The 14,972-nt window shown below is 34.9% G+C and overlaps 4 protein-coding genes across 4 annotated transcripts in view; 1 reads left to right on the top strand and 3 right to left on the bottom strand.

Moving 5' to 3' along the window:
- Nucleotides 1-3,184: 3,184 nt before the first annotated feature.
- LOAG_07436 (argonaute 2) lies at nucleotides 3,185-9,763 on the bottom strand. Its single transcript, XM_003142969.2, has 19 exons — nucleotides 9,702-9,763; nucleotides 9,260-9,435; nucleotides 8,909-9,107; nucleotides 8,590-8,749; nucleotides 8,316-8,511; nucleotides 8,082-8,188; nucleotides 7,774-7,949; nucleotides 7,188-7,413; nucleotides 6,642-6,861; nucleotides 6,427-6,549; nucleotides 6,062-6,243; nucleotides 5,766-5,950; nucleotides 5,288-5,470; nucleotides 4,877-5,013; nucleotides 4,660-4,785; nucleotides 4,438-4,572; nucleotides 4,145-4,246; nucleotides 3,551-3,750; nucleotides 3,185-3,334 (listed from the first exon to the last, which is right to left on the bottom strand). Exons 1-19 carry the CDS (start codon nucleotides 9,745-9,747, stop codon nucleotides 3,226-3,228), a joined length of 2,988 nt encoding a protein of 995 aa, XP_003143017.1. The 5' UTR covers nucleotides 9,748-9,763; the 3' UTR covers nucleotides 3,185-3,225.
- A 686-nt stretch (nucleotides 9,764-10,449) lies between these two features.
- Nucleotides 10,450-11,352, bottom strand: LOAG_07435 (hypothetical protein; the record flags this gene model as incomplete). The annotated part of the gene is made up of 2 exons (XM_003142968.1): nucleotides 10,450-10,516; nucleotides 11,069-11,352. 2 exons carry the CDS (start codon nucleotides 11,350-11,352, stop codon nucleotides 10,450-10,452), a joined length of 351 nt encoding a protein of 116 aa, XP_003143016.1.
- Nucleotides 11,353-13,809: 2,457 nt separating this feature from the next.
- On the bottom strand, nucleotides 13,810-13,995 carry LOAG_07434 (hypothetical protein; the record flags this gene model as incomplete). The annotated part of the gene is made up of 1 exon (XM_003142967.1): nucleotides 13,810-13,995. One exon carries the CDS (start codon nucleotides 13,993-13,995, stop codon nucleotides 13,810-13,812), a length of 186 nt encoding a protein of 61 aa, XP_003143015.1.
- Nucleotides 13,996-14,300: 305 nt separating this feature from the next.
- LOAG_14191 (hypothetical protein) overlaps nucleotides 14,301-14,972 on the top strand; it is a 2,392-nt gene continuing 1,720 nt past the window's right edge. Inside the window, exons 1-2 of the mRNA XM_020448771.1 lie at nucleotides 14,301-14,442; nucleotides 14,789-14,893. Of these exons, the coding sequence (XP_020301110.1) occupies nucleotides 14,795-14,893 (99 nt within the window). The 5' untranslated portion in view covers nucleotides 14,301-14,442; nucleotides 14,789-14,794. The remainder of the gene's footprint in view (nucleotides 14,443-14,788; nucleotides 14,894-14,972) is intronic.

The raw sequence follows: 14,972 nt of genomic DNA, 5'->3' as shown, positions 1-14,972 counted from the left end.
AACTTTAAATTTTAAATAAATTGAAATAAATGTTAAACAAACATTATGCGTAATAAAACACTGCTCATTTTAGAATGATCATGAAAAATTAATTCTTTTGGTTCAACTGTTACATAAATTGGTAAAGTATTTGCGGTAATAATAGGATTTGGAGAGATTGCTAAAATAAAAATAATAAGAAGATAATATTTTATATAATTATTCCTAGTTTTTTTTTTTTAACTTTTTATCGATATTATATAAAATTTTGAAATTAATTATTTTAGATGTAAACAATTAATTAATAAAAACAAAGAAAAAAAAACCGATAATTGCTTTAAAATCGATTATTTTAGATAAGGAAAATTAATTTTAATTAAAATAAATAGTTATGTAGCAAATAAATGTGATGCAAATGGTTACTTTTTAGGAGGAAAAAAAGAGAAGAACACTTATTAAATGTAAAATTCATTTTTCACATACATGATTTTGTTTTAGCTATTGTCATTTAGAGATTTATGTGATCTTTCGTTTAATTATCCTGACAACAATAATAACAACAATAATAGTAATAATAATAATAATAATAATAATAATAATAATAATAATAATAATAATAATAATAATAGTAATAATAACAATAATAATAATGATAATAATAATAATAATCGTTGAATACTTTATGCTGTAAAATTATCCCTGAAAGTTTATTATCACTACGATCAATATGATAAAAAAGTTTATGTTAAAAATATATTCATTTCAAATAATTGTGAATAAATAAGAAATCCTTCTCTATTGGAATATAATTGGCAAGTTTCAGAGGTTACCATTTAAGCCATAAATTTTAGGAATAATTTTCATGAGAGTAACACATTATTAGTTATTTACTATTTTAATTTATTTAATTTTAATCAAGGATTCCTTTATTTCTTCTATTCGTCAATATGACTATTAGTAAATTACATATTGCTAAAATTTCATTTTGATGATAATAATAAGACCATATGGTTGACAACTTCCATATTGTCATCCTTTTACTTTTTTTTTTTCATTTAAAGATTTACGTATACTATCGGTGTAATTATAGGAAGAACAACCAAATTAAGATAACCACTTCTATTACAGCTTCAAACGACCAAACTACTCAGTAAGAGTATAAGAAATACAATAACTGCAATCAATTTTATCATCAATTCTATTGACGCTTTTGTAATGCAAATGACCCTTATCACTTCTTTCATAGCCCAATAAACACCCTTGTTTTTCCCCCGACAAAACTATCACATTCATATCATACATTTTCTCTTTATTGATATATTACAAACTCTCTCATGGTTTGTCAGGATCAATAGCAACAACCCCGACGAAGATCGATAGTAGTATGCATTTTGCTACAATTTTTAACGGATTAAACAGGGTTATGCAAAAATTACGAATGATAAACAAACTAGTTTATTGCAACAAACGGAAAAACATAAGACTTGCATTTGCTTCCATAAGAAATGAAACTTTAGAAGAGCATAATGGAAGAGCAGTTTCGGGGAAAAGCAGGATCTTAAGTTTAAGAATATCAGTAAGAGCCAAGAAGGAAGAAGAATAGAACATTATCAGCAGGGAGGTTCAGTAGAACTGTCCATCATTATAAAAGAAAGATGGATCAATTCAAAGAATCATACAAGATGGAAATGAATAGCATCGGGGAACCGGATTTATAACCGGGATTCCTAGGGGAATGAAGGATTAGCCTAGGTATAAAAGGATGAAATATCCAAATTTGGATTCGAAAATATCCCTTTCATTAGCAAGCTGGTTTAAAACTCTCTAATGATAAATATTCCTTGTAGTAAGAGTGAAAGGTCACAGTCATCTCAAAAGGGGTTTCACTGGAAGTGAACCGGGGCAGAAAATTGAAAGGCGTATGGATTTTAAAACATTTCCAATATAACCAACACTTTATCTGATAAGATAAAAGACTGCTAGAAATAAGCAAAGAAATGAAGGAATAGAGAGATGGCAGTAATACCGATAAAGAAAGACAACTGCTAATCATTTTGATACATACTGGACCAGAACTGCCCGACAATGATGATCACAATTTGCATGCTACAAAGCCAGAAGTGCTACAAAGCCAGAAGTCTACAAAGCCAGGAGTGCATTATAGCTTTATACCGCATCTTTTACAATTTACCCTAGACATATGCATGAATTTATATCTCAGCGGATCTAATACAAATGAGTAACGGAATCGTACCCGTGACACAATTTTCCTGGCCTAGGCCGCCGTTTAAAATGGATGGCGGTCGACCGCACTTGTATATCGTCACTGCACGCTTCACGCTGCACCATTTGTACCACTAGTTCGATGCAGAATAAACTTTCAAAAACGGGGACAAAATGATACCTACAGGTAGTATCTGACAACCTGCGAACTCTGTAATCTTCATCTTTTCCCTTCCTTCCTGGAACATTTAAAGCAATATGCAGGCGCATGCAAATAACGAATAAAACATCAAAGTTGATAGTGACTAATTGAAGAAATCTCTTCAAATGATTACTGCATAATCAGTAAGAATGAAGAAGCCTTTTTCACTGGTTACTTGCCTAAAAAATTTAGGGGAAATATTCCATGTATTGGAAAAGAACTTTCGAATGATCAGAAAACATTATACTGGTAGGTCGCACATACACCAAAAAGTAAAAACAAAATTAGAACACAGATCTGTGGATTACAGTGAAGGCTTTCTGCTTCCTCCTACTTGGAAACAAATTACTGCTTGCAATGAAAATGAAGAAGTACAGTAGAACGAAGAGTCCACTTGATAATGAAGTCATATAAAGCTTAAGACTGAAAGGAGTTGTATTTTCAGTTTCAAACTACCAAGGTGAGTGAAGTTCCAACCCAAACTGTAGAAATTTTATATAAAATAGAGATGAAGGTTTACTAAATGAAAGACAGGAAGATAAATGAATGGTTTTCAAAAGCGATGATTCAAAACATACAAAAATAAAAAATGGATTTTTTGGTATATGTGCACAATCATTTTCATGGTATTAAGAAGAAATAATATAATTCAGAAGATATCAGATATGCTCATGAGCATGAATTATTGTATTCAAGAAGAAATGCTACGTTCATGAACTGAGAAAAGAAATCGCAGAATAAAGTGAACATAAATAAATTGTATAAGAAAAAATTTGATTTTGCGAGAAAAAACTTTGGAATAATAAAAAAGAGGCTCGTTTTCAAGCGAAATACATGACACTGTTTGCATCTGGGTGAACCTGAACTGCACGCGCCATGTTGCTCAAAGTCGTATCTTCACTTGTTCCAGAAGGTTGAGAACCTTCGCCACTATAACAGAGTACTAATCATTGATGGAAGCTATGGTTGCAAGATAACTTTCTGCGCATCACAATAATTTAGTTTAAAAATCAATATCAATTGCATGCAGTATTACGGAATATCGAATTTCCCTAATTACAACAATAAGTTTCCAACATGATGTATCTTTCCGACATAATTTAGTGAGACATGATGGACGTAATGCGGGTGATAAGTTTTAAATACCTGTCATGTTCGCGATCAACCAAATGATAACGCGCTCTAAACGCCACCAAATGCGCATAATAAGCAGGCGCTGGGATCGAAACGGATCTTGTACAACGGACATACGTATGGCACATCTGATATGTCAATTGCTGTAGCTCATCAGCACTCAGTAGATTATCATCCCAGAGCACATGATAATGGGATGGACGAGACGTTCCCTGGAACCATATGTTAATATATGATGAAACAAAATGGTCAAGATATAATAACCCCCAAAAGCCAACTTATCACATCACACTCAATTTCTAACATCTAAAGAAGGGTTATGGAGTGTACATCTACCATTTTGCTTCGATGTTTAATAAAATGAAAATTCTTTGATGTAAGCAAAATTGGAAGCATGAGTAAATCCTGAAATATGTCTTTGATAAAGTTCTATTTCTTTTTTTGTTTTTTTAAGAAATTCCTCAGTCCAGCAATGATTTACACTTATATTCAAAAATGTTGGAGCTGATAAATGGTTATCATACAAATGAAGAGCTAGACTAAAATAAAAAATGAACAAGGAATATTTTTAGCGTCTTAAAGAAACAATATATGAGAAAAGAAAACCTGAATTCCTGCATGCGAACAAAGGTAGAAATCAAATTCAGTGGGGTGTGTTATACCAACATCAACTGTTGTTCCAGGTGGAATATTAAATGCTTTTCCAACCTCAAAATAATAAAAAATATGTTACGCAATAAGGAAGCGTATGAAGTTATAATGCACGAAACATTACTGCTCAGTAAAATTAGCAACCGAATGTTTTTCCATGTAATGTTAACCATTTAAACAATTTCCGAAATTTTTGTTAAATCCATCAACAGCGTAATAAAATTACCTACTAAATTTAAATGCACTACCTGATCTTTCTTATCGACAGCAAATAAACGGGTGTGATGTCTTTTCTGTACAGCAATAAATGTTATTCCTGGCTCATAGTCCTCCTCTAATAACATGCAACATTCGCGCAATGCACGTAATTCATATTGCAAAACCTATAAATGAATTGAAAATTAATACCGTACTCGATATTTCACGTCGTGTCGTGCTGAATCGACACATCATAACTAGGAAATACTCACGTTGAAAAACTGTCCCTCTGATACACCATCACGATAAATAACGATTCGTGTTGGTTTAAAATGAGTAGAACGATAAAACTGAATAAGAAGTTCGCGTGCCATATATGCAAGGTCACTAATTATTTCCTGAAAAAGAAAAATTCTATGAGATAATTGACAAGATAAAAATACCAAATGTTAAAGTGACTTCATATCCCTTACAAAAAAACCGTATTACCTGCCGATGAGCTTGTACACGGACTGTAGCTGCATAGCGCGACGGATGCGCATCCATGCTTCCAACAACAGCCGCAATGGATGGTTTACGAGAATCACCAGCAGGAGGATGCGTTATATCACAACCAAGAAATATCACTAAAATGTTACTCTTTCATACACACATATGTTTTTCCTACTTTCCAAGATTACCTGTAGATAAAAGCACTTAAATTCAAAAGACCAGCCAGTATAAAAATTCCGTACAGCATAAATCTCAAAACTGATACTACAACTGAAGTAGTTCACCCCATATACTGTTATTATTGAAAAAGATGGATGTTCAACATGTTAATATTCTTTCACATCCATCATTTGAAAAAAAAAGAATGGCAATTGATTCTTAAAGGAAAGTGAATGCAAATCATGATACCTGGTTCAGTGAAAATTCTGGGCCGAACAGCAGGGAGGAGAATCGAATTCACGCCACCCAATTTAACGTTCATTTTCAAACACAAATTAGACAGAGTCTGAGGTGTTGTTTTGATTACATTTTTGGCTTGTACACATTGCGTAGCAATGCCTAATACTGTATCACCAACTCGTTTAACTTCGGCTAAAAAAAATTCCTTTAAATTATAAGCAATAAAATAATGTAGCAATTTATCAACACATGGATCAATATCATGGAAATAAAAAATTGAAAAACAATAATGTTGACAGGTGTAAGTTGCAACATCCGTCATAATTTAACCTAACCAAAAATTGGTGAAATGGACTGATTTATTTAAGGCTTTACTTTTGTTTCTTTGTTATTTTTCAACTCTAGTGCATATCGAACAACAGTTGCTTCTGAGTATAAAATAAAACAGCGAATTTTGCTTCCAGTAGGAAAACGAAACTCAAATTACCGTATACTGGTGTTTTTCCGGGCAGGACAACGCAAACAAGCTGAATGTTTACGAATGATGTTTTGAGGTATTTGAACATCGGTTCTACTTGATCAACACCAACTGCATATTTGCAAAAGCATGGCTGCCCCATGATAGGCATACCCGCATCATTAGAGATTCGCTGCAGCTGTGTAGTGAAATTGCTGAAACAACAACAGTAAGAACTGCAACCCTGAGTTATAAATCGGTATGATACATTTGCAAAACTTGAAAATTATCCACATTGAAAATAAAACAATAAAACGTTTGCTAACCGGAGATCATTTTCTTTAACATGCTGTTGCTGTGCAAAGCATGCGATTGCCCAAACTTTCACCTCCACACCTGTATGGAATTGTTTTCCACGCATATCCCAAACACCTTGGTTGGGTAACGCTGTCGCTTTCGTGCGACCACCATAAAGCAACTTCGGTGCGTTCAGTACACGACCTTTTACCTTAAAGTATCGGAAAAATTTGAGTAAACAAATCTTATATATATGAACCACTGAAAAACTATGCTACAGTAATAATAAGAATTCATCGTTCTCACACAAACTGATGTGATACTGACATGAAAGTGCAGACATCTGCTAACAAAATGATTGAAAATTGAAAGTCAAATACACTGCAGATCTTACTTCTGTCATCGCCGGATTTATCGCAATACCGAATTCATGAGCAAATGGATCGGCATTGAACTCGGCTTTCCGAACCAAATTTGATATCTCACGCTCACGCTCCGGTGCAGACCGTGCTGTTGCCTACAATATGCTTACCGTCATTTTTTACAATTTTTAAAACATTCAAAAAACATACTAGTGGACTTAGCTACTAGGATTTTACTAATTCCAACCTTAATCATTGTACTGGTTTGTGTATCCGTAAGTTTCTTGATGCAACGCTGGCCAGGAACAATATTGCATACTTCCGGCGGCAAATATGTGTGTTTCTGCTCTTGACCCACTTGAAGGCATGGCAAATGCGGATACTTCAGTTGCATATGATATTTGTCGTAAAAGTATTTGGTAACCGTACAATCAATGGTTTGTCCCGAATCCAGTTGCAGTGGAAATCTATGAGTGTTAACGACTGATAAAAAATAAACATCACTTTCTTTGGAATTTCATTTAAATGTAACTACAGTTCTTTTCTAATTTTTTTAGAGAAACGAAACCTTTACCGAGATAAAAGCATGCACAGTTGCGCTGTCATGCTATAGGAGCAATCTGTCTCACATTCGGATGCCAAGTATATAAGCTATCACCAAACTTATATAACCAATACTTATTAAAACAAGCAAAAACATTGGTTAAAGAACAGCATTTTGAAAGCAGGGATATAAATAACCACCAGTTGTCAATAACTATTATCAACCTACATAATGCGAAAACAAACTAACGTTTGTACTTGTGCTGCTCTTCGAGTAACGTTACACACTCGGTATTTACGTCGCATCGAACCACAGTGAGTTATCTCAATTTTCAAACCACGTATTTCCTTCGTGAATTTAACACGCTGAGCATCTGACAGTGAACGGCGATCGGATAACGCTTGCACCGGTACCTCCAACACCTCCGCGATAAATTCGATCACCGGCATTGAGCGATAAAATGCAGTTGCCGAAACTGAAGCATATAATTGGAGCTAACAAAACAATAATATAATAAATCAATAATGTTACCGAACTAACCACCTACTAGTACAAAAATCGAAGGTTCCATTCTTTCCAGTTCCCTTAAATTGCACAAGACAAAGTTCATAGAGATGTTTCCACCGATATGCTCATATTTCCCTAGCAGGATATGGAAAAACGCATCTAGCATGTATTCCATCTCACAGATGCATTCTACATTACCCATTTCTCAATCAGAAAAAAATGCAATACCAATTTTTTGCCCTATATAGAAAAGTTAAACAGTAAAAGATAGCCGATTCAGTCAATCAATAAAACTCATATTGTTAAATGCAAAGTTGTGAAAACCAACCATCAATATTGAGCATCATTTTCCATTGGCTTGGCCGCACACTCTGATGGAAACCGAACCAAACTTCCCGACCACCACCGAGCTTACTCTCGGGATGATACTGTTGTGCTGAATGTGATGGACCATGTGCTGATCCTAATGGCGGCGAGAAGAATGATCGTCCAACAGGAGTGTATCTAAAATTCAATTGGGTTGCATTTTGCGACATTTATTTGACAGCATAACACCATAATGCAACAGATACAAAAGACTACACCAATAGCCCTTTTATTTGCATAAAGTTCAAATGAAGATGTGTGATGGCATACTTCAGACTAGGTAAATGTCGCAAAATTACATCCATTGCTTGCACAGATTCGAAAGGCACTTGACGGACTCGTCCTTCCATTGCATCTTCCAGAGCCGATAATGAAACCTGACGAAAAAAAAGCCATTCTTTTCAACCTTAACACTTCATAACACATACCTTTTTTTTCATAACATTTCATAACTCGAACGCTCCCAACGAAACAGAAAACTAACAAAAACAACAGATGAGTTACCGTGGAAACCCATTTAATAGCAACAGTAAATTGTCGGTCAACAGCAGAATCTCCTGGTAGCGTAACTTCCAATTCCAATCGTTCACGTCCAATTGGCAGTGGATCTCGAGTATACATATTACGTTTTCCGTCATATACTGGACGGATATTGCTGAACACCTTTTGGTAAGCACGAATCATGGTGTTCACAATTTCTCTAAAATCATGTAATTAAAATACAATCTGCAATAAGAGCACAAAATTACAAATCGCTAAAAACAAAAACATTCTGAACCTGTTAACTCGACGCGGGCACTTGTCCGGCTGCACATCAATAGAGTAGTGCTGGATATTACCTCCTGGTATACGGACAGCAAAATGGTTAGCGCGTAAAACAATTGCTCGTCCTTCTATGCCATGATTAGGTCTGCGAGGGCATTGAAATTGTAACGGTCCTATAGTAATATACAACTTCAGGATAATCATAGATGAACACGGAAGACAGAAGATGAATCATGTCCTAGGGGAAAGGAAGAATGATTCAAAACCACTCAGAAGACTCTGAAATAACAAAACAAAACCACTCAGAAGACTCTGAAATAACAGTTTCTTACCAGAAGGCTGTCCAGGTGGACGTTGTAGCGGTAGATTAGCTGGAGGAGGAAGGGGTGCTTCCGAGACATCACCACTTCCTACTGGTCCACCGGGAGCCAAAGATCCAGGAGGACGACTGTCGAACGACGGTGTTCCACCGCTACCACCAAGCATCATTTGCATTGGAGCAGGATTAACTGGAGCTAGTTGGTAAGCATCCTGAAAAAAGAAATGTACTGTAAATAATGAAATAATATAACAATGTTCGTATTCCGCTATCCATGGTGGTGGTACACTGTTATTTAGCAATGGTCACCAACGAAACTACATATTTGTTTTCATATTAAGCAGAATTCAGAAAATGAGTAAACCTGAAGTGGTGCCTGCAAAGCTGTTTGTTGTTGCTGTTGCGAAATATGGTACTGGCTGCTAGCGGCTTGAGGATACTGAGGATTCCCCAAAACATTTGGTACTTGCTGCAGAAATGGCTGATATGGCGCCATACCCGATGCCGATGTGCTCTGCCGATCTCCAAAATTAAACGCCTCTATAAATATCGCAAATATATGGAAAGTTGATCGTCCAAGTATCACTTTTTTAGATACAAATCTGCACAAGCATGGTTGCATCAAATCGATGAATGATGATTAATTAAGGTACTACATTCCAAAACATTGAAATTATGTCAAGATTTCGCCCATTGTCTTACAATTCCGGACTTGAATCTGGAATGTGAGATGTCTAGAAAAAGATATATAACTTATTCTTAGATCCATTGTGGCTTACAAAGAAACAAATAATGGAAAAACTAACCCAACAAACTTAGAACTTGTTGTTGCTGCTGGTCGATTGCTGCCATTTTTTGTTTTCAATACACTATGTCTAAATGGTTCGACTGTTACCGATACGGATGAAACAATTCAATAATGAAACATCACGAATGAAGAATCAAATAACCGGCAGTAAATAAAAGAAGCCGAGTAAACCTGGCAAATTACAGACCTGAGTTTTGCGGCTTTATAAACGAACGGAGTGCAGTTGAACGAAAGGAGTTAGATTTGCCGCTTAACCTATACCCACCTAATCGATCATTACATACAGCTATTTAACATTCCCTCACATTCCTAAACAAATGATTGCGAAAGTGCAATTAACAACCAGTTATTCCATGTTATGGTGGATGCGACTGCTTACAACTACGATCTCAGATATTGCAGATTCGAATCTGGACTTTAATGAACTGATTTCTTTTGCAATCTCCGATGACCTTATGGCCTATTCCAGACTTAAGCACATCCCAGACTAGTAATTTTGTTGCTCTTAGTAAAAGAAAACGGCTAAGTAGCACACGCTTCCCCTTAAAAGAATATCAGTGCATAGTTTTCTGAACAGTAAAAATATCAAATGCGTGGATTTCTGCGTGAACAGTAAGTACTGATGTAATAGATCAAAGGCATTCGGAAAAATCATCTAAATAAGAAAACAATCCTTACCTTATTGCTATTAATAATGCTCACGAGATCAGATATGAAAGAACGATGAAACTGATAACACAATGATATCATTCACAACAATGCATAAAGACGGCTAACGCAGCTATGTTACACGTTACGTGCCTGCATAAACCCCTAAAAAGTATTAAAAATTGCGAAAATACTGAAATGACATTCATTTTATCATTCGATTATTCCAACAACATTTTTTCCACACAAATAGATTGCCAGAACAACACTTTGGATCAAATACAAGTGTTATGCTCATAAACCAATTGTCACCCTTTGATTGTAGACTCAGACTATTCTCCTGACAAATTCTTGTTCACAATAATCAGCCAATTATTGTAGTATGTTATGTTGTTTTCACTTGTGCGTAGAAATGGTCACACATGTAACGAAAAAGTCCACATTGTCAATCGAGAAAATCATTTTTATTAATTCACATGTCCATCAAATTTCCTTAGTTTGGATATTCGCAACATGATATTTTCATCATCAGAATTTCGACGTTACCTTACTTTTACTTCAGATCGCAACAATATGCCCAAAATGAATCTATACTCCCACCACTTCATGGTAATTGGAATGGATACACAATAATGTTTGTCCGTCCGGTCACTCGTCCCACACATTCAGACAGCCTAAAAGGATGACCACCTTTTATGGCAATATGATATTTCCCACCATTCGAGTTTCGACATCACTCTTACTTCAGATCGCGGACAATATGCCCAAAATAGATCTATTTTCTCACTACTTAGTGGTAATTGGGATGGATACACAAGGATGTTCGTCCATTCGGTCACTCGTCTTATACACACAGACAGCCAGAAAGGGATGACCATCGAAGAAGCCTTCCTTCCTCCTCCATACTCACCACACAACCATCTCCGCTGCACCTCACAACATCTCATGCAATGCGGCTGAGGCGCGCGCGCCAAACACATCACGACCGCAACGCGTGTCATAACCAGAAGGTCAGAGGGAGAATACATTTGGAGGGGACGAAGGAAGAAGGGAAACAGACGAAACACAATAATAATCAACGGCGGAGATAGAAACTGTGAAATAAGAGCAAATATAATTTGAAATTTGTGAAGCAAAGAAAGAAAGAATACCAAGAGAGATTATGCAAAAAAGAGAGAATCACAAGTACTAGCAAATGATTTGTTCGTCGTGAAAAACATAGATAAGAGATGCAAAGAAAAGTTCAAAAGGCCAATCAACGAACTATTCGAAAGTACAATGGATAAAAGGAATAGGAGTGCGCTAGGGATGCTGTGGACCGGAACCAGAATTATACAGAAATCAGTAATTAGTAAGATAACTGTGAAATTCAGGAAACACAATAACTGATTGATTGATTGATTGATTCCTGTTAATCACTGTGGGGACGAACTGATTACGTGATTAAGTGAAAAACCAAACGAAAGGTCACGTAAACGTAGCAACAGTTCTCTAAACGTAAGAATTTTCCGGTTGCATTAGTGTTTTATTCTATTAATACAGGATTTCTCGGAGTATCTGAGAACGAAACCCATAAGAAATTATTCGATGAAATAACACTATCGAAAAGAAGAAAGGTTATTATACCTGCATATAGGTGACTTACTTAATGGTTACACTGATGGACATCTGCAATGTCCGACAATTTATACAATGCAAATTGACCAAAATGATTGTAGAAAAGAAAACATCTTGGAAGGAAGAGTTTACTACGCGGAGAGATACTTCTAGTTATTGGAAGGGTAGGGTCAAAATAATTGGAAGGGTCATCGCATTCTTGCTGTTGACCTTTCCTCCTTCTGGACTAAATCAATGAATGTTATAGATGACTGTTAGTGGGTATGGGTAAGAATGGCATTTGTGACGAAGAAAAGATATATGTACTACTCATTGGAGGGAGGAAGGCTGTAAGAGTAAAATGAAGGAAGGTGGAAAATATGGTACCTGAGGTTACAAGGGATGCCTTTTGAATATACACACATATATATATACACACATACACGTACACACACACACACACACATACATACATACACATACATACACACATCAAAAGAGCATCTAAGAAAAATAACTTTAGTAGAGGGAATGTACATTCAACCTTGTTGTGTGTACTTTATTTTGCTATCCAAAAACCATATTTATATTGGACGTCACTACTATGTATACGTCCACTGCAAGCTTTTTGCATATTTGCAAAAAGCATACAGATAACATTCCAAAGAGAAAGAGGAGTGAAATGAATGCGATGATGACACGTCACATCATATGAAGATGACCATCTGTACTGTATATCTCAGTTCTGTGGATATTGCAAGAAGGACAGTTGAATTGTTCCGCTGATGATCATTTTCAGCTAATGGTCATTTTCTGAATGATAAATCTTGCAACAATTCAACTTTAGGATAACAAAAAATTTTGACAAAAAAAAATGATTTTGTAAACAAAAAGAATAATTTTGATTGTGTGATAAATTTTTAAACAATAATGAGAAGTATATTGTCGTCAAAATTTCATAATATAAAGGGAAAGAAAAATGAGAAATAAAAAATAAAACAACAAAATAACATCGTAAGTATTAATAAAATTTTAATTTTCGGAAATGCAAAATGAAATCCGATGATGATGACATAAAAGACTTTGCAATTTATTGAGTGATGAAAAAAAAAGAAAAAATTAGAATAAATGAGACGGTAATAGAACTTGTAGATGGAGAAGGTATACATATTATGTTGAGTTCAATTTTTGGATCGTGGATGAGTGTATATTTATTGTCTAAAATTAGCATACGAGAATTGATCATCCGGATTATCTGGAAGAATTGCGCCGAAAAAGATTATTATTTCCGAAATGTTTGAAGAGAGGGAAGAATTTTATGAAATGAGCAGCGCATTATTATTTATCACAACAAATGCTAATAGCAATAGGTCACTTAACTGCAAGGTTATGTGACATTATGAGTTGCGATGAAATGATGTGGATTGTGATTCCCATCTACAAGTATTCAACTTCTCTTACTGCAGAAAATGAAAGATTGATGACCATTGATTATTGACCAAACACATTGTCACTTTGAAACAGTATTTGAATGAATTTTTAAATAAAATACTATTAATTACGTTATATACACTATGGTAAACGCATTTGACAGATGTAACTAATTTATGATTTAGAATTATGAACGACTTCCGATAATATTTCCATGAATTCGGAAAATAATTATTGATGTTCTAATTTAAATCATCGTCGTCTGATTTGGTTATTGGCTTAAATTTGATCGGAGAAAACTGATGAAACTAGGAATTAATCCGATTAATAACACTGAAGATAAGAGCCATTGGAGATTTTATTGAAAGGACAGTTTTTACTAAAACAAAGGGTTATTCGGTCAATTTCGGTTTAAGCAATGAAATTTATTATTACCAGTATAGCACAGAGCCATCCGGATAATTCCAGTGATGTGTGATTTCAAGTAGTAGACCGGCTGCAAACGGGCATGCAGATTTGACCTCCGGAAAATGGCTAACATGAACAATTCCGGAATATTCCATTACTTTATTATTTCGGTTGTATTTCTGTGGGCCGTGCGGTATTTCCTGGCCCATTCATGGTCAACTCTGGAATTTCTGTTTGTTTGTGGGGTTTTTTTCTTTTTTTAAATTAATGGTGTAGTGGATTTGACCAAGATAAGTAACCGGAACAGTAATGCTCATACTTTAGATATATCAGTTTACTGGTAACAAATAACTGGAACGGTAATGCTCATACTTTAGATGTATCAGTTTACTGGTGGCAAATAACCGGAACAGTAATGCTCATACTTTAGATATATCAACTTACTGACGAGAAAGCAGAGTGGTTAGAGGGAAACATGAATTGATAAACTTTTCAAAGTTTAATCTCGAAATTTTAGAAGAATGAGCGGAGTGGGAAGTAGTGCAATCACCATTTTTTTTCCGCTAGTTTTTTTTTCGCTTATCTCGATCATATAAAAGGTAGTTTTACTCATATTTCAGATAACTAAACAATGGGGAAATTTCCACATTCTATGGGTAAGTGAAATGACACCGTATATTCTGTACTATACTAACGTTTATAATGAGAATGATGTTATTCATATATCGCAAAAAATATACTGGTTAATTCTTTTCATAATATAACAAATAAAAAGCAAAAAAAAAATGTTACCCATGCAGTGGGTAAATTAAACAGTGTAATGTATTGTGCATCCTATGATTAGGAGAAGATAGTAATATGAGATATAATGTTGAGTTAATAAGCAATGGATAAATTTGACCATGCTTTATGAAGCATAATACATAACAATATTGCTCCATTTTATCGTTGTATCTCTTTTCCGTTTCTAGCAAAGATAACTGTCATCCGAAAATATTTCAGAATAAAATGACCATATTCAATTTCTATTTGTTTAATCGGGATGGCGCATGCGTACTGTATAAGGAGTGGAAACGGGAAAAGAAAGCAGTAATGTCAATGGAACAGGTGCTTTTCTTGATATTTTTTTTCCCTTAAACTTAATAAATCATACCAAAATATGCGCTACGACTTGTAATAATAATAG

The sequence above is a fragment of the Loa loa genome, assembly GCF_000183805.2.
Source record: "Loa loa unplaced genomic scaffold supercont3.424, whole genome shotgun sequence".
Lineage (NCBI taxonomy): Eukaryota > Metazoa > Nematoda > Chromadorea > Rhabditida > Onchocercidae > Loa > Loa loa.
The sequence above is the reverse complement of the archived record's forward strand: the minus strand, read 5'-3'. Positions and strand labels throughout refer to the sequence as shown.